This window comes from Aegilops tauschii, chromosome 5, assembly GCF_002575655.3.
Source record: "Aegilops tauschii subsp. strangulata cultivar AL8/78 chromosome 5, Aet v6.0, whole genome shotgun sequence".
NCBI lineage: Eukaryota > Viridiplantae > Streptophyta > Magnoliopsida > Poales > Poaceae > Aegilops > Aegilops tauschii.
In genome coordinates, this window is record NC_053039.3 from 84,378,982 (window position 1) to 84,398,823 (window position 19,842).

A 19,842-nucleotide genomic window follows, 5' to 3' on the forward strand; every position below is an offset into this window, starting at 1 on the left:
ACCCGGAACACTTCCGATATCCAAATATAGGCTTCCAATATATCAATCTTTATGTATCGACCATTTCGAGACTCCTTGTTATGTCCGTGATCACATCCGGGACTCCGAACAACCTTCGGTACATCAAAACTCATAAACTCATAATATAACCGTCATCGAAACTTTAAGCGTGCGGACCCTACGGGTTCGAGAACTATGTAGACATGACCGAGACACGTCTCCGGTCAATAACCAATAGCGGAACCTAGATGCTCATATTGGCTCCCACATATTCTACGAAGATCTTTATCGGTCAGACCGCATAACAACATACGTTGGTCTGTTTGTCATCGGTATGTTACTTGCCCGAGATTCGATCGTCGATATCTCAATACCTAGTTCAATCTCGTTACCTGCAAGTCTCTTTACTCGTTCTGTAATACATCATCTCGCAACTAACTCATTAGTCACATTGCTTGCAAGGCTTATAGTGATGTGCATTACCGAGAGGGCCCAGAGATACCTCTCCGACAATCGGAGTGACAAATCCTAATCTCGAAATACGCCAACCCAACAAGTACCTTTGGAGACACCTGTAGAGCACCTTTATAATCACCCAGTTACGTTGTGACGTTTGGTAGCACACAAAGTGTTCCTCCGGTAAATGGGAGTTACATAATCTCATAGTCATAGGAACATGTATAAGTCATGAAGAAAGCAATAGCAGAATACTAAACGATCAAGTGCTAAGCTAACGGAATGGGTCAAGTCAATCACATCATTCTCCTAATAATGTGATCCCGTTAATCAAATGACAACTCTTTGTCTATGGCTAGGAAACATAACCATCTTTGATCAACGAGCTAGTCAAGTAGAGGCATACTAGTGACACTCTGTTTGTCTATGTATTCACACATGTATCATGTTTCCGGTTAATACAATTCTAGCATGAATAATAAACATTTATCATGAAATAAGGAAATAAATAATAACTTTATTATTGCCTCTAGGGCATATTTCCTTCAGTCTCCCACTTGCACTAGAGTCAATAATCTAGTTCACATCGCCTTGTGATTTAACACCAATAGTTCACATCACCATGTGATTAGTTCACATCGCCATGTGACTAATACCCAAAGGGTTTACTAGAGTCAATAATATAGTTCACATCTCTATGTGATTAATACCCAAAGAGTACTAAGGTGTGATCATGGTTTGCTTGTGAGAGAAGCTTAGTCAATGGGTCTGTTACATTCAGAGCCATATGTATTTTGCAAATTTTCTATGTCTACAATGCTCTGCATGGAGCTACTCTAGCTAATTGCTCCCACTTTCAATATGTATCCAGATTGAGACGTAGAGTCATATGGATCGGTGTAAAAACTTGCATCATCGTAACTCTTTATGACTAACTCTTTATCACTGCCACAACCGAGAAATATCTCCTTAGTCTTCTAAGGATAATTTTGACCGCTGTCTAGTGATCCACTCCTGGATCAATATCGTACCCCCTTGCCAAACTCATGGCAAGGTACACAAAAAGGTTTGGTACACAGCATAGCATACTTTATAGAACCTATGATTGAGGCATAGGGAATGACTTTTCATTGTCTTTCTATTTTCTGCCATGGTCGGGTTTTGAGTCTTTACTCAACTTCATACCTTGCAACACATGCAAGAACTCCTTCTTTGACTGTTCCATTTTGAACTCCTTCAAAATCTTATCAAGGTATGTACTCATTGAAAACATTTATCAAGCGTCTAGATCTATCTCTATAGATCTTGATGCTCAATATGTAAGCAGCTTCACCGAGGTCTTTCTTTGAAAAACTCCTTTCAAACACTCCTTTATGCTTTCATGAAAATTCTACATCATTTCCGATCAACAATATGTCATTCACATATACTTATCAGAAAGGCTGTAGTGCTCCCACTGACTTTCTTGTAAATACAGGCTTCACCGCAAGTATGTATAAAACTATATGCTTTGATCACACTATCAAAGCATACATTCCAACTCCGAGATGCTTGCACCAATCCATAAATGGATCACTGGTGCTTACACACTTTGTTAGCATCTTTCGGATTGACAAAACCTTCTGGTTGCATCATATACAACTCTTCTTTAAAAAAATCCATTAAGGAATGCAGTTTTGACATCCATTTGCCATATTTCATAAAATGCGGCAATTGCTAACATGATTCGGACAGACTTTAAGCATAGATACGAGTGAGAAACTCTCATCGTAGTCAACACCTTTAACTTGTTGAAAACCTTTTGCGACAATTCTAACTTTGTAGATAGTAACACTACTATCAGCGTCCGTCTTCCTCTTGAAGATCCATTTAATCTCAATGGCTCACCGATCATCGGGCAAGTCAATCAAAGTCCACACTTTGTTCTCATACATGGATCCCATCTCAAATTTCATGGCCTCAAGCCATTTCACGGAATCTGGGCTCATCATCGCTTCCTCATAGTTCGTAGGTTTGTCATGGTCTAGTAACATAATTTCCAGAACAGGATTACCGTACCACTTTGGTGCGGAATGTATTCTGATTGACCTACGAGGTTCGGTAGTTACTTGATCTGAAGTTTCATGATCATCATCATTAACTTCCTCACTAATCGGTGTAGGCATCACTGGAACTGATTTCTGTGATGAACTACTTTCCAATTCGAGAGAAGGTACAATTACCTTATCAAGTTCTACTTTCCTCCCACTCACTTCTTTCGAGAGAAACTCCTTCTCTAGAAAGGATCCATTCTTAGCAACGAATATCTTGCCTTCGGATCTGTGATAGAAGGTGTACCCAACAGTTACTTTTGGGTATCCTATGAAGACGCACTTCTCTGATTTGGGTTTGAGCTTATCAGGATGAAACTTTTTCACGTAAGCATCGCAACCCCAAACTTTAAGAAACGACAGCTTAGGTTTCTTGCTAAACCACAGTTCATACGGCGTCATCTCAACGGATTTAGATGGTGCCCTTTTTAACGTGAATGCAGTTATCTCTAATGCATAATCCCAAAACGATAGTGGTAAATCGGTAAGAGACATCATAGATCGCGCCATATCTAATAAAGTACGTTTATGATGTTCGAACACACCATTACGCTGTGGTGTTCCAGGTGGAGTGAGTTGCAAAACTATTCCACATTGTTTCAAATGAAGACCAAACTCGTAACTCAAATATTCGTCTCCGCGATCAGATCGTAGAAACTTTATTTTTCTTGTTACGATGATTTTCCACTTCACTCTGAAATTCTTTGAACTTTTCAAATGTTTCAGACTTATGTTTTATCAAGTAGATATACTCATATCTGCTCAAATCATCTGTGAAGGTCAGAAAATAACGATACCCGCCATGAGCCTCAACACTCATCGGACTGCATACATCAGTATGTATTATTTCCAATAAGTCAGTTGCTCGCTCTATTGTTCCGGAGAACGGAGTTTTAGTCATCTTGCCCATGAGGCATGGTTCGCAAGCATCAAGTGATTCATAATCAAGTGATTCCAAAAGCCCATCAGCATGGAGTTTCTTCATGAGCTTTACACCAATATGACCTAAACGGCAGTGCCACAAATAAGTTGCACTATCATTATTAACTTTGCATCTTTTGGCTTCAATATTATGAATATGTGTAGCACTACGATCGAGATTCAATAAACCATTTATATTGAGTGTATGACCATAGAAGGTTTTATTCATGTAAATAGAACAACAATTATTCTTTGACTTAAATGAATAACTGTATTGCAATAAACATGATTCAATCATATTTATGCTCAACGCAAACACCAAATAACATTTATTTTAGGTTCAACACTAATCTTGAAGGTAAAGGGAGTGTGCGATGGTGATCTTATCAACCTTGGAATCACTTCCAACTCACATCATCACCTCGCCCTTAACTAGTCTCTGTTTATTTTGCAACTCCCGTTTCGAGTTACTACTCTTAGCAATTGAACCAATATCGAGGGATTGCTATAAACACTAGTAAAGTACACATCAATAACATGTATATCAAATATACTTTTGTTCATTTTGCCATCCTTCTTATCCTCCAAGTATCTAGGGCAGTTCCACTTCCAGTGATCATTTCCTTTGCAGTTAGAAGCACTCAGTTTCAGGCTTGGGTCTAGCTTTGGGCTTCTTCATGGGAGTGGCAACTTGCTTACCATTCGTCTTGAAGTTCCCTTTCTTTCCCTTGCCCTTTTACATGAAACTGGTGGTCTTGTCAACCATCAACACTTGATGCTTTTCTTGATTCCTATCTTCGCCGATTTTAGCATCGTGAAGAGCTTTGGGAATTGTTTTCGTCATCTCTTGCATATTATAGTTCATCACGAAGTTCTAGTAACTTGGTGATAGTGACTAGAGAACTTTGTCAATTACTATCTTATCTGAAAGATTAACTCCCACTTGATTCAAGCAATTGTAGTACCCAGACAATCTGAGCACATGCTCACTGGTTGAGCTATTCTCCTCCATCTTGTAGGCAAAGTATTATCAGAGGTCTCATACCTCTCGACACGGGCATGAGTATGAAATACCAATTTCAACTCTTGGAACATCCTATATGTTTCGTGGCGTTCAAAACATTTTTGAAGTCCCGGTTCTAAGCCGTAAAGCATGGTGCACTAAACTATCAAGTAGTAATCATACCGAGCTTGTCAAAACGTTCATAACGTCTGCATCTGCTCCTGCAATAGTTATGTCACCTAGCGGTGCATCAAGGACATAATTTTTCTGTGTAGCAATGAGAAAAATCCTCAGATCACGGACCAAGTCCGCACCATTGCTACTATCATCTTTCAACTTATATTTCTCTAGGAACATATCAAGAATAAACAGGGAGCTACATGGCGAGCTATTGATCTACAACATAGTTATGCAAATACTATCAGGACTAAGTTCATGATAAATTAAAGTTCAATTAATCATATTACTTAAGAACTCCCACTTAGATAGACATCCCTCTAGTCATCTAAATGATCACGTGATCCAAATCAACTAAACCATGTCCGATCATCACGTGAAATGGAGTAGTTTTCAATGGTGAACATCACTATGTTGATCATATCTACTATATGATTCACGCTCGACCTTTCGGTCTCCAGTGTTCCGAGGCCATATCTGCATATGCTAGGCTCGTCAAGTTTAACCCGAGTATTCCGCGTGTGCAAAACTGGCTTGTACCCGTTGTATGTGAACGTAGAGCTTATCACACCCGATCATCACGTGGTGTCTCGGCACGACGAACTGTCGCAACGGTGCATACTCAGGGAGAACACTTATACCTTGAAATTTAGTGAGAGATCATCTTATAATGTTACCGTCGAACTAAGCAAAATAAGATGCATAAAGGATAAACATCACATGCAATCAAAATATGTGACATGATATGGCCATGATTATCTTGCGCCTTTGATCTCCATCTCCAAAGTACAGTCATGATCTCTATCGCCACTGGCATGACACCATGATCTCTATCATCTTGATCTCTATCAACATGTCGTCACATGGTCGTCTCGCCAACTATTGCTCTTGCAACTATTGCTATCGCATAGCGATAAAGTAAAGCAATTATTTGGCGCTTGCATCTTATGCAATAAAGAGACAACCATAAGGCTTCTGCCAGTTGCCGATAACTTCAACAAAACATGATCATCTCATACAACAACTTATATCTCATCACATCTTGACCATATCACATCACAACAAGCCCTGCAAAAACAAGTTAGACGTCCTCTACTTTGTTGTTGCAAGTTTTACGTGGCTGCTACGGGCTTAGCAAGAACCGTTCTTACCTACGCATCAAAACCACAATGATTTTTTGTCAATTGTGCTATTTTAACCTTCAACAAGGATCGGGCGTAGCCACACTCGATTCAACTAAAGTTGGAGAAACTGACACCCGCCAACCACCTGTGTGCAAAGCACGTCGGTAGAACCAGTCTTGCGTAAGCGTACGCGTAATGTCGGTCCGGGCCGCTTCATCCAACAATACCGCCGAATCAAAGTATGACATGCTGGTAAGAAGTATGACTATTATCGCCCACAACTCTTTGTGTTCTACTCGTGCATATAACATCTACGCATAGACTTGGCTCGGATGCCACTGTTGGGGAACGTAGTATTTCAAAAATTTGCCTACGATCATGCAAGATCTATCTAGGAGAAGCATAGCAACGAGCGGGGAGAGTGTGTCCACGTACCCTCGTAAACCGAAACCGGAAGCGTCTAGTAACGCGGTTGATGTAGTCGAACGTCTTCGCGATCCAACCGATCCAAGTACCGAACACACGGCACCTCCGCGATCTGCACACGTTCAGCTCGGTGACGTCCCTCGAACTCTTGATCCAGTTGAGGCCGAGGGAGAGTTCCGTCAGCACGACGGCGTGGTGACGGTGATGATGAAGTTACCGGCGCAGGGTTTCGCCTAATTAAGCACTACGACGATATGACCGAGGTGTGTAACTGTGGAGGGGGCACCGCACACGGCTAAAAGATCAACTTGTATGTGTCTTTGGGGTGCCCCCTGGCCACGTATATAAAGGAGCAAGGGGAGGGGGCCGGCGTCCTCATAGGGTGCGCCCCAAGGGGGGAATCCTACTCCTACTAGGAGTAGGTTCCCCCTTTCCTAGTCCAACTAGGAGGGAAAGGAAAGAGGAGAAGGGGAGAAGGAAAGAGGGGGTCGGCCCCCAAAGCCCTAAAACAATTCGGTTTGGGCCTAAGGGGGGTGCATCCCACACTTCCTTGCTGCCCTCTATTTCCACTAAGGCGCATGAAGGCCCATTGACCCCCCCCCCCCCCCGACAAATTCCCGTAACTCTCCGGTACTCCAAAAAATACCCGAATCACTCGGAACCTTTCCGATGTCAGAATATAGTCTTCCAATATATCGATATTTACATCTCGATCATTTCGAGACTCCTCGTCATGTCCGTGATCTCATCTAGGACTCCGAACAACCTTCGGTACATCAAATCACATAACTCATAATACAAATCGTCATCGAACGTTAAGCATGCGGACCCTACGAGTTCGAGAACTATGTAGACATGACCGAGACACATCTCCGGTCAATAATCAATAGCGGAACCTGGATGCCCATATTGGCTCCTACATATTCTACGAAGATCTTTATCGGTTAAACCGCATAACAACATACGTTGTTCACTTTGTCATCGGTATGTTACTTGCCCGAGATTCGATCGTCGGTATCTCAATACCTAGTTCAATCTCGTTACCGGCAAGTCTCTTTACTCGTTCCGTAATGCATCATCCCGTAACTAGCTCATTAGTCACATTGCTTGCAAGGCTTATAGTGATGTGCATTACTGAGAGGGCTCAGAGATACCTCTCCGACAATCGGAGTGACAAATCCTAATCTCGATATATGCCAACTCAACAAACACCATCGGAGACACCTGTAGAGCATCTTTATAATCACCCAGTTACGTTGTGACGTTTGATAGCACACTAAGTGTTCCTCCGGTATTCGGAAGTTGCATAATCTCATAGTCATAGGAACATGTATAAGTTATGAAGAAAACATTAGCAATAAACTAAACGATCATAATGCTAAGCTAACGGATGGGTCAAGTCAATCACATCATTCTCTAATGATGTGATCCCGTTCATCAAATGACAACTCTTGTCCATGGCTAGGAAACTTAACCATCTTTGATTAACGAGCTAGTCAAGTAGAGGCATACTAGTGACACTCTGTTTATTTATGTATTCACACATGTACTAAGTTTTCGGTTCATACAATTCTAGCATGAATAATAAACATTTATCATGATATAAGGAAATATAAATAACAACTTTATTATTGCCTCTAGGGCATATTTCCTTCAGTGTCTACCTTGGACCCGCACTTATCTCAGGGTCGTCCAAGCGGCAGCCTACGGTCTCTCGTTCCAGTGCTGAGGCTGAGTATCGTGCGGTGGCCAATGCCGTCGCCGAGTGTTCGTGGCTTCGCCAGCTGCTTCAGGAGCTCTTTTGTCCTGTTGACCGTGCCACGGTGGTCTTCTGCGACAACGTCTCGGCGGTCTACCTCTCCGCTAACCCGGTGCATCATCGACGGACCAAGCATATTGAGTTGGATATTCATTTTGTTAGGAAACAGGTGGCCCTTGGCCATATTCGTGTTTTACACGTCCCTACTTCCCAACAATTTGCCGATATCATAACCAAGGGCTTGCCTACGACGTCATTTGAGGAGTTCCGGTCCAGTCTTTGCGTCAGCCGCGGTGCCGCTTCGACTGCAGGGGGGTGTGTGTTGAGTATATGTGTTATGTGCATGTTGTGTATTGGGCCCGCCTCCTAGTTCCTTATATAGTTGAAGTCCGTGGCCCACCTTTGTACATCATATATACGTGCCTATGCACGAAGAGCAATACATCGTGCAATTCCCACAATATACACCGGCTAAGTGCAAGCTTCACATCGGGCTTTGTTATGCGGCGTCGCATCTGGACAACCGACCACATGCATCGGCACGGCGTGGAGTCCCACACCGCATGCCCCCTGCTGATCATATCGCCACTGGATGTGTTTTCGCCCGTTAAGGGCATCTCCAACGGTTAGTATGTTAGCTTGTTGGTAAAATATGCCATGTCATCAACCAACACCTTAACATACAACAAGTCCAATGGGTTGTATCTAGTTTGCCCAATAAGATGTGAGATGATAAATAAGATACTCTCTCATTCTACATTGGAGCTTGTGTAAGGGGTGTTGGTTCATGTACATACAACTTTCCCCTCTTCCCTCATTTATGGTATGACACATCATCAAAAATCCTATGTGGTAAAGTCTACCAACAATTATCTTACAACCATTGGAGATACCCTAAGTATGGTTTTTGACACCTTCTCATCATGCGGCTTGGCGCATGTAGAACCCCTTCGCCCCGCCCTGATTGCCTGGTGGCCTGATTCACAAGCGGCGCTACCAGCCCCGACCATGAAGGGGTTCGACTCGATCGTCCTGCTACGGAGTTACTTTCTCCGTTCCTAAAAATATAAGACCTTTTAAAGATTTCATTACATATGAAGCAAAAATGAGTGAATCTACACTTTAAAATATGTCTACATACATCCATATGTAGTCCGTAGTAAAATCTCTAAAATGTCTTACATTTAGGAACACAGGGGGTATGTCGTGAGATCGCGAATGAGGCGCAGCTTTGGAAACTCTCTGGGGCGGCTGGGCTGGCGCACATTTGGAGACAGTGTCCCTAGGCTGCGGGCGATGTGTCCACAGGGAGCGTACTGGTAGCCCGCCCATGCTGTCCATCCATGTAACCAACTAACTCTGTAACATACTCTCATTTTCTCCTATCTAATAGTACATCGACACGCAAGGCTTTTGCTTGTTCGGGAAAAAATAAATCACTATGTTATGGCATACAAACTATATAATTTTATTTCCACGTTTTTCACAATGGTGCTCACCGAAGAGGCATAGGCACTTACGAGGTGTTTCTCGCTTGGGTGCATGCATAGGTTCTCGGTCTTAATGTACTCCCTCCATTCCTAAATATAAGTCTTTGTAGAGATTTTACTATGGATCACATACGGATGTATGTAGATGCATTTTAGAGTATAGAATCACTCGTTTTGCTCTGTATGTAGTCTATAGTAAAATATCTACAAAGACTTATATTTAGGAACGGAGGGAGTATCTCGTGTTACTAAAATCCCCAGAAATAAACCCCAGATGCTGATTTCTAAGATAACGACCTTAAACATAATCGTGAACATACATGGGTTGGTCTAGCATTCGTTAGAAAGTGGCAAATACATCAGGGTTCACATTAAACATAATTGCAATTTCAGCTCTTGCAGTAGCATGCAGTCTTGGTGTTTCGCAGCATTGCTTGTCTTAATGTTTGCACAAATATTGCCTTAAAGTTTATCCTGCAAGCTCACTACCTTCCATAAGCTTCCTCTTTTCAGGTCTTCTTCGCTAAGTATGGAGGTCAGTCCTGCACAAACAAGTTCAGCACACCGTTCAGTCAACAGAATATCCACTGTTGATTTCAAACGGGTACAGTGCAAAAAGAATGAAGAGTCCAGTACTAGCTAAAAAATGTGCCTGCAATTGTCAAAACAGGAACTATGTGTCTGCCATAAATACATTAGAGATAATCCAAGTCATCCAGTAAAGGCATGTCCTTTTATAGAGCAACACATTGATGGTTTAGTCCATAGAACAACTTTGTTATTGTTAGCTGAAACTACACCTTATACTGAACGTGGAATTGTTGACCTAATAAGGCTCTCTGTTCCTCAATAAAACAGAAAATTGTTTCGAGTGTGTGACCTAGTTCTTCATGTTTAAAAAATAATAATGGGAGGAACCTCACACCAGAGTGACATCATCACCCGCTGCGGATCCAAGAGAAATTCTGAACCAAAAAACCAAACGAATAAAGGAAGGCAAAGTATATAGCAGGAATTCTAGGCGAATCTGATCACCAGCCAATTGTACGGACAAAGGGACAACTCCCAAGAGGCTGATATTCTTGCAGATCACTGGTTGTACAAGGATTGAGAGACAGCAGAACACGCATCTTGTGCCCAACGCAACGACAAAGGTAGAGATGTAGGGGGGGGGGGGGGGGGGGGGGGGGCGCGATAGAAGGGGAACACAGTGACGTATATCAGGTTGGGGGCGGATGAAACAGGTAAGACAGGGACACAGAGATTGCAATCACAGAGCCACACAGAACACATGGAGGGTTCAACCGAGATGAGACCAATACTCCACCCAACTAACGCACCTAGAAGACAGATGCAACCGCACCAATCCATTTTGCCCCTCAACCTGTTTAAGTCCAGCAATTGTACATATTCCGTAGACAATCAAATCGAATTCACCATGCATTTTAAGTTCCTCATGTGGCAGTCTGAAGAAGTAAACCACACCCACTTAATTTCATCAAAACAACAACAACAGTGATTACAGAGCAGCATCTTGAACTGGCCAGAACAATGAGGCAACACACCGGTCAAATTCGGTTAACTGTGTGATCTACTTTACTATGAGCAAGCATAAGCTTTACACTTAAATGGGCTTTCCAATCATGTAAAATTTAGCTACAATGTGCTAGCTTTCATGATGCATAATATATAAGCACTGCAACTAATGAACTCAAACATAAGATCCTGCACAAAATAAAAGGTTCTGGTTCCACCTATGCCATTCTATAAAAGAATTCAAGTTGAAAAAGAACACCTTATTCAAGAGTTCATCTCAAAAAGCTTAGGCACTTCACCTAATATGTGGTTCTGGCTATAATATTCGATCTATAAAAGCAATCAAATGGAACACTTAACACTTCATCTCAAAACACTTAACCAATATGAGAACTTCTACATTTACACATAAGCCATCCTGATAATGCAAACTGAAAGAAAATCAATATGCATGATTACCTACTTAGAAATATACGCACGTCACGCATGTACAAGACTAGATGTTCATGCAGAGTGCAGGCAGCATATGATAATGTGGGCAACATAAAATAGCAAATAGTAGAATTACAAATGGAGGATAGCAACTTATTCACTATTGGCAAGAGGAACCAATCCAATTTTCAAACAAGTATTACCTCCGTATCAAAATTAAGACGTCTTTGTAGGCTAGTTTAGCCTACAAAAACGTCTTATATTTTGGTACGAAGATAGTACAAAAGTATTTTATACCCAATAACGAAGGCATATACTGTCAGGAATTTATACAATACTTTTGAATATATTTCTGACATATACTGCAGGGTATCTTCAGGACTATGAAGCCACATTTATGCCTTGGCTCATAAAACTAGGTTAAACCCTCTAATTGTCCTCCCTTTCCTCCAGTTATGAGAGTATGGCAAAATGGGCTGCTGGTGCTCCAATGGACTGTTATGCGCACTAGCCAGACCTACATGTGATTGTCAGCAGAAGTTAAAGCTGCAGTTTTGGTGGTGAAGAAGACCCATGGCCGTGGTGGTGCAGGGGAGTGCGTTAGAGCATCTCCAACTGGACCCCTCAAACTGCCCTCATATGTGGGGAGAATATGAGAAGAAAAAACACCACCTAACTGGACCCCTCAAACCGTTCTCATCTCCGGGCTGTCCACGAACCCTCAAAACTCATATGTTTTTTTTGTTTGGAAAAGGGGTGATTCCCCGGCCTCTGCATCAGGTGGATGCATACGGCCACTTAGATAAATAAAATAAGTTCAACAATGTCGAGAAGTCGTAAAAGAAAACTACGTCGAGCTCACATAGACCTCGTCATGAAAAAACACACAAAAAAAGGCCATATAGCCACAACCGGCTGGCAGAAAAATAGGTATGGAAACTAATTGCCTATCCTATTACATGACCGCCATCCAAACCGGTTGAATATATCCCGCGCTACCATCTCCCACCGGACAGATCCAGTAACCAAACGCTCCCTGGCCTCCGTCGGAGTGAGTATGGACCACATACGGATCAACGCCGTAGCACGGAATACAACCTGCAAAAAATGAATAGTAGTTATTCTGTTAAAAGCCAAATCATTTCTGCAGTTTCAAATTGCCCATAACAACGCACAAACTCCTACACGAATGTGTCTAGCTGTACCGGACTCTATCCCATCCAGCCACGTTCCAAATAATGACCCGACCGAACTCGGAGGAGTAATGTTAAAAGCAATTTGCACTGAGCGCCACAAAATTCTTGCCAACGGGCACTCAAAGAATAGATGCTTAATGGTTTCATCCCGATCACAGAAACTACACCTAGTAGATCCTGTCCAATTGCGCTTAACCAAGTTGTCCTTTGTTAGAATGACCTGTTTATGGACAAACCACATAAACACTTTAATTTTCAAAGGAACTTTGACTTTCCAAACATGTTTGGAGTTAGGAATGACACTCGAGTTAATAACATCAATGTACATCGATTTAACGGTAAAATGTCCAGACCTAGTAAGCTTCCAACACAACTGATCGGGCTGATGTTGTAGCTGAACCTCCATCAGTCTACGCACCAGATGAAGCCAAGCTTCCCATCTAGTACCAACAAGCACCCTCCTAAACTGAATATTAAGGGGGTGGCCTGCATAATCGTTGCCACAAGCGCATCACGGCGATGCACAATACGATACAGAGTTGGGTACTGTAATGCCAAAGGAGTCTCACCAAGCCAGGTGTCCTCCCAGAAGCGAGTATCGTTACCATCGCCGACTATAAACTTTGTTCTATTAAAGAAGGCTGTCTTAACTCTCATAAGCCCCTTCCAAAATGGCGAATCAGTTGGTCTCATTGTCACCTGTGACAAAGTTTTGGATTGCAAATAATTGTTACGAAGTATCTGTGCCCAAGTCGAATCAGTCCCACCTGATAACTTATATAGCCACTTACTAAGCAGGCATCTGTTCTTGACCTCAAGATTCTCGATACCCAACCCCCCCTGATCCTTGGGACGACAAATAATATCCCACTTGGCGAGTCTATACTTTCTTTTTAGATCATCACTCTGCCAAAAAAATCTTGACCGATAAAAGTCCAGCCTTTTCCTAACCCCAACTGGAACCTCAAAGAAAGATAGTAGGAACATCGGCAAACTTGTGAGCACTGAATTAATAAGAATCAACCGGCCTCCATAAGACAGAAGTTTGCCCTTCCAACAACTAAGTTTCTTTTCGAACCGATCTTCGATACATTTCCACTCTCTGTTCGTGAGCTTACGATGATGAATGGGTATACCTAGGTAAGTAAAAGGTAAAGCCCCTAATTCACAACCAAACAATTGCCTATAAGCCTCTTGTTCCTCCTTGGCTCTCAAAACTCATATATGGGGAGGATATGAGGGTGTCCGGGCAGTCCGCCACGTTGGACGCGGCCCACCCCGGACCACTTTATCTCTTTATTTATTCTTTCTTTTCTCTTTCTCTCTCCATCCCCATCAATCATATGCATTTGACCGGACAACATGGGGGATATGGCTGCGTGCATGGACAAATAAGGGTTCAAAGTGGACACACCTGAACACTGTCCAGACACGTCTGCAGACGTATGAGTGGCCAAATTAGCCCAGTCCGGTTGGAGATGCTCTTACAGAAGCCGTGGATCGCAAAACAAATGGACTATGGAGTCCATCATGGTGGGAGCAGGGTAGGAAGCTGCATACTCTATTAAACAAAATCCATGCACCTCTCTTCTCCGAAGGCTTCCTGGGCTTATCTATACCTTGGTATCTCTCCTATGAGCAATGCCGAAAGAGGCGCCTTACAAACACAAGATGTTGCTTAAGTTGCTAAAATATGAAGGTGCAGGGAACAAACACTAGTAAGTTCATTTATGTATTTCCAGTTCAGAAAAAATGCTACTTGTTGGTTGAACGACAGGCAGCAACCGCGACCAATAATTCATGAGCAAAATTGGGAAGTAGTTTTTCCCTGCGTCCGTATCTACTGATGATATACTCATTCTGATTCAAATATATAACAAGTTCAGAATTTGTGCTAGTAAAACATTCATAGGTTCAACCACCAGTATAGAAAGAATTACCAATCAGGACAACATCATATTCATATTACTAGATCTGTTACGGTCAAAGTATTACTGAAAACCATGTCAATGTCCTGAACTTATATTGTGAATAACAGGGTGTGTTTCACAAATTTGTCTTAAATGCCAAACACAGTTTTACAGAGACAATTTCACGTTATCAATAGGAAAAGCATAAGGCTTGATCATTCATACATCAAAACGGTAGGCAAGAGTGTTAAATACCATGTCTCCACAATAGCTAGCCATAATGAACCTCAGCACAGATGAGTAAGTAATTACCTGGCGCTGTCGCTAAGAAGATTCAGGTGCTTAGAGAACTCAGCAGGAAGAAATGACTCGAAGTACCAGTACTTTGCTTTCGAGAATTTGGTCTCACAAGATACATCAGTTTCTTCTAGTTCAGGATTGACATATGGGAAGAAACCCTTGATTGTCTTTCTGCTGATGTCAACGGAAACAGACCAGTGATCGTAATAACAGTGTTCTGCTACCCTCTGGCCCAGCACAAAGCATAGAACATTTGGATCATTCATGCTGATGACAGGAAATTGTAACGGGGTGCGTGGGAGAGTTGAGGCAAAACCATCAAGACTCCAGAGCTCATTGGATGTAAGCTCATCAGTCTTATCCCACGTCATCTTGTTCAATTCTGTTATCCTTAAAGTCCATGACGTGACAGTGAAGTCAGAAGATCCTTTGAAATCTCCAATAATCTGTCCATCCGAACGCACAACGGTAACGAACTTCATGGCGCCACAGCTGGTGACGCCCACTGTTTGGCATGCATCTACCCATCCAGTGCTGTGGCAGTTGTCACGAAGATTGGGCACTTTTGCAGGGAAGTTAAGGAACAGGATCTCAGGGCTGTCGTCAAATACATTGCAGAACATGATCCCACGACAATAGTCAACCCAGCATAGGTAGCTCCCAAAGGGGACGACCATGTCCGCATCCCAGTGAAACAGCAAATCCTCCAAGGAAATATCATCCTGACAATCAATGAGTATGACCGGCGGCTGCTTGAACTCCCACCGGTTGGACCTGGATGGACAAAAGATGTGGAGCTCCGGTGGTTTTTTGGACCAGGTGATCTGGAGCTCCGCGACAGCAAACTCGTCGTCGCCGCGGCACAGGACGCCCACATCAAGGCACTTGGCCCTCCGCACGCACTGGTTGGTCATGAAGAAACCCTCCGCCTTGATCCGGGCTCGGACCTCTTCCTCGGTGCCACCGATGGTGGGGAGAAGCCTGAGGGACGGCGGGGACGAGCCACCCCCACCGGCCCTGTAGAGGAAGAAGTCAATCATCCTGCACTTGTAGATCAAGGTGTGCTCGGGACGGGGCACATCGATGACGTAAGACATCTGGAGGAGCAAGGCGTCGCGGTGAGCGGCGACGACGTGGAAGTCGTCGAAGACCGACGCGCCGCCTTCGACCCGCAGGAGTATGCGGGACACTTGCGGCGGCGCGTGGAGCTGGAAGCCCACGTGGAACTTGTGGCCCCTCGAGTTGCTGCCGGAGGCCATGGTCGAGTCGCCGCCGTCCGTGAGGACCTCGTCCTTGCATACCACGAAACGGTCCAGCATGACCCAGTCAGGGAAGGAGGCGCGATCCGCGGCCGGAGGAGGGGAGTGGGAGACCGCGGCCATGGCCGGAGGAGGGGGTGGGGACCGGGCGGCGGCGGGGATCCCCAATCGACTAGGGTTTGTTTGTTTTTTTGAGGGGCACCAACTTCGTTTTCAGAGTTCTCTCGCTCCTCTCGAGAACAACCATGGATGCCTCCACCTCGGTATCTGTATGAATCGGGGACACATTACCTCAACTGGATGCGGGATGGCAGAGGTCCGACGGCGACGGCGGCACGCGTGGCCTTCCTACTCCTCCGGCGGCAGCCCGCCCCTCCCTCTCCTCCAGCGACGGTGCGGCCGCGCGGCTCCTTTTCCTCTTCAATGCGGCGGCCGGCGCGGCCGCGCGGCTCCTCTCCGATGCGGCGGCCGGCGCGAGTCCCTTGCTCTCTCTCCCAGATGTTGTGGTGTGGTGCGGTTCCCCTTCCTCTCCGATGCGGCGGAGCAGCGCCGTCTCCCTGTCCGAGACGCCGGCGCGGCGTGGGAGAGCGGAGCAGATTCCCGCGAACTCTTTTCTTCAGCCTGCACTCGTCCAAAACTGCTAAGTGCTGAGGGCTTTTGCCTTTGTGTGATATGGACCATTGGATCTGTTTTGGATGAAGATGAAGAGCCTAAAGTTGCAACGTGACTTCACCAAGTGAAGTCACTGGATCTCAGTCCCCTTCCATTTCCACCCAAGCAGACCGCCGGCGGGCGGCCTCCACATCCCCGCCTCCCACTTCTACCTCCCTTGCTCGGCCGGCTCCGGCGACTCCTATCCGCATGCCGGAGCCCCCATGCGCTCCTTCTCCCCCGACACTGACCCCCTCGAGTCTCGACTGAAGCAAACCCTAGCCTCCCGTGCGCCTCGTGCAAATGGATGCGGGGGGTCCTAGCCCGAAGCGGAGGAGACCGGCCTCGCCCGGTGTGGAAGAAGACGGAGGATGCGCCGACTACATCAGCGCCCTCCCCGACGCCGTGCTCGGCGACATCATCTCCCTCCTCCCCACCAAGGAAGGCGCCCGCACCCGAATCCTCGCGTCCCGGTGGCGCGACCTCTGGCTCTCCGCCCCACTTAATCTCGACTGCCGTGAGCTCACCGCCGGCAGGAACGAAGTCCGTTCCGACGTCGTCTCGCGCATCCTTTCCTCCCACCGGGGACCCGGCCGTCGTCTCTACATCAACACCTGCATCCACTGGATACCAGCAGACACCGTGGAAGCTTGCCTCCGATCCGCCGCTCTGGACAACATTGAGGAGCTTGATTTCATCAACCATCTGTTAGAGAAACCACAGCGGGCATTGATCCTCCGCTTCTCGCCCACCCTCCGTGTTGCCAACATTGGTGGATGCAACCTCTCGGACGTCAACTTCCATGAGCTTCACCTTCACTTCCCCCTGCTTAAGCTTCTCGGTCTTGTAAATGTCATGATCTCGGAGAGCTCGCTGCATAGCCTGATTGCCGGGTGCCCAGCTCTCGAGTGCTTGCTGATTGACATGTGCTCTGGCTTCCGCCGCATCCAAATAAACTCCCCAACTATTAGATGCATGGCTGTGAGAGAATATGGGATACCGATAGAGTCACTGCTGCTTGAACAAATCGTCATTGAGAAAGCTCCTTGTCTTGTGAGGCTGCTCTTTGAGAGGGGCAGTATTCTGCAGGTAACCGTACTCGCAGCTCCTAAACTGGAGACTTTAGGCTTCATTAGTGATAAGTGCAGGTCAGGTGAATTGTCCAGACTCATGATTGGCTCCACTGTTATTCAGGTATGCCCTGTGGTTTCTCAGTTGCATTTCTATGTGCAGAAAAATTGCCTATCACCTGACCTGTGCACTGGCCTAATATTGTGGCTTTCATACTTGATAAAGGGATTGCGTGTTGATAACCTGATAACAGTGGTACAAACTGTCAAGATTTTGGCTCTTGATATGCACAATCTTAGTTTGGATACTGTTATTGAGTTGATGAGATGCTTTCCATGCTTGGAGAAGTTGTACATTCAGGTGATGATTCTTCATTAATGGTTCAGCAACCTTTTTGATCTACTGTTGGTCTGAACTTGTTGTTTTGATTATTTGTATATGTTCTTTCAGTCATTTCAATCAAGACCGGGGAATTTGTGGCGTCGTAAACACCGGAATCTGTTAAGATGTTTTGACATGAGTCTGAAGACGTTAGTGTTACAACTATATCGGGGGAAGAAGTCGCAGATTAACTTTCTTACATTCTTTGTATTGAATGCGAAAGTGCTAGAGTCAGTGACACTTGGCATCACAACCAGGAATAACAATGAGAAGTTCTTGGCAGAACAACGCAGGAAGCTTGAGCTGGAGAACAGGGTTTCCAGAGATGCTCAGTTTCATTTTATAACAGGTACTTGTGTCCGCAGTTCTTATGATATCAAGCATATTGGTGATTTGGATTTAACTGATCCATTCACACATATGTAGCTACTTGTTCTCATCGGTTGCCTATTTCATTTTGTGTCTTGTCAAACCTGAGTGGTTAGCGTGTTTGTAGTACCTTTTGAGTTTGTATCATCTGGTACCTTAGTAGAATTCGAGAGACTATTGTTTATGATACTTTTGTCAGACGGGTCACATGTTTGCAACCCTGTGCTAGTTTACATTAACTCCGGTGTTGGTGTTATTTCACCTTATGTTTTATTGGCATTGTTCTCCGAGTCTCTTTCTTGTTGCCTGTTGCCACTGAATACTTGCCTGATTTCCCTGAATAGTACTGTTGAAGTTAACGTTTGCTCAACAGTGAATCTTGAACTCTATGCTGAATGTAAATCTTACCATTAAAGTTCAACTCTGCTGATTGTTGTAATGATTTTGAATACCATTATCTGAGTAATACTTGGCACATATTTTCGAACTCATTATATGCTCGAGATGAGAAATCTGAAGACTTGCTGCTAAATTGGAACTTTGTTTAAAAACTGAAACAATTTGTAGATAGATTACTGCTAGCAGCAGGATTTGGATGATTCTGAAACACTCTCAATAGCCGCTGCAGATCATCATTTGTTGTATCCTTCAGAAAATACTCAAATGGTTCCATGCAATGTACCTTTGTCATGTATGCTATCTGCACCTGCTTCGATCTGAGCCACGAAAGAAACAGCAGGCTCGAGACCTCTCGATTGTATGCTTATATAGGAGTATATGACTATGATACCTTGTGTCATTTAAACAAGGCAGGTGTATGTCTGCGCCGTCGATCTTAGCTGCCACTCCCTCTGCCCCACAATATAAGACCTGGTTAATTGTCGATGACTTCACCAAGCCACTCGCCATGAGAGGACTGATGAATTCAAGTACAATCTCAACCTAAACAAAGTTCCATAGGTTCGGATTGAGGAAGATGAATTCAGGGGAGGACTAATGAATTCAAATACAATCTCAACCTAAACAAAGTTCCATAGGTTCGGATTGAGGGAGATGAATCCAGGGGAGGACTAATGAATTCAAGTACAATCTCAACCTAAACAAAGTTCCATAGGTTCGGATTGAGGGAGATGAATCCTAGCGATCATTTAATCTTGTAAGCCCATTGTCTCTATAAATAAACATACGTGGCCCTAGGGATTATACGCTTCCCGCAAACTTACAAGCTACGCACGGGCGCTCCTAGACCTCGCTCAATACGAGTTGTATGCTAGCCTCACCTGAGGGAGCG

General features: G+C 44.4%; 2 protein-coding genes across 4 annotated transcripts; one reads left to right on the top strand and one right to left on the bottom strand.

The window, feature by feature from the left end:
• Positions 1-9,724: 9,724 nt before the first annotated feature.
• Positions 9,725-16,339, bottom strand: LOC109779454 (uncharacterized). Of its 2 annotated transcripts, none has more exons than XM_020338076.4 (2): positions 14,833-16,334; positions 9,725-9,988 (listed from the first exon to the last, which is right to left on the bottom strand). In XM_020338076.4, exons 1-2 carry the CDS (start codon positions 16,200-16,202, stop codon positions 9,970-9,972), a joined length of 1,389 nt encoding a protein of 462 aa, XP_020193665.1. In that variant the 5' UTR covers positions 16,203-16,334; the 3' UTR covers positions 9,725-9,969. The 2 variants fall into 2 exon arrangements, with proteins under 2 accessions (XP_020193665.1, XP_020193664.1); XM_020338075.4 differs by lacking the exon at positions 9,725-9,988 and adding an exon at positions 12,116-12,512 and having other exon boundaries at positions 14,833-16,339.
• A 314-nt stretch (positions 16,340-16,653) lies between these two features.
• Positions 16,654-18,790, top strand: LOC109779453 (FBD-associated F-box protein At5g60610). Of its 2 annotated transcripts, XM_020338074.4 has the most exons (3): positions 16,654-17,924; positions 18,027-18,161; positions 18,252-18,790. In XM_020338074.4, exons 1-3 carry the CDS (start codon positions 17,034-17,036, stop codon positions 18,606-18,608), a joined length of 1,383 nt encoding a protein of 460 aa, XP_020193663.3. In that variant the 5' UTR covers positions 16,654-17,033; the 3' UTR covers positions 18,609-18,790. The 2 variants fall into 2 exon arrangements, with proteins under 2 accessions (XP_020193663.3, XP_045084336.1); XM_045228401.1 differs by having other exon boundaries at positions 16,859-18,161.
• Positions 18,791-19,842: the final 1,052 nt, after the last annotated feature.

Coding starts and splice junctions, on each gene's coding strand:
- LOC109779454 (XM_020338075.4), bottom strand. CDS start 16,202: ATGGCCGCGGTCTCCCACTCCCCTCCTCCGGCCGCGGATCGCGCCTCC. Junction 12,513..14,832: donor CTTCTTAGCGACAGCGCCAG/GTAATTACTTAC, acceptor CATTTTTTGCAG/GTTGTATTCCGTGCTACGGC.
- LOC109779453 (XM_045228401.1), top strand. CDS start 17,034: ATGGATGCGGGGGGTCCTAGCCCGAAGCGGAGGAGACCGGCCTCGCCC. Junction 18,162..18,251: donor TGGAGAAGTTGTACATTCAG/GTGATGATTCTT, acceptor ATGTTCTTTCAG/TCATTTCAATCAAGACCGGG.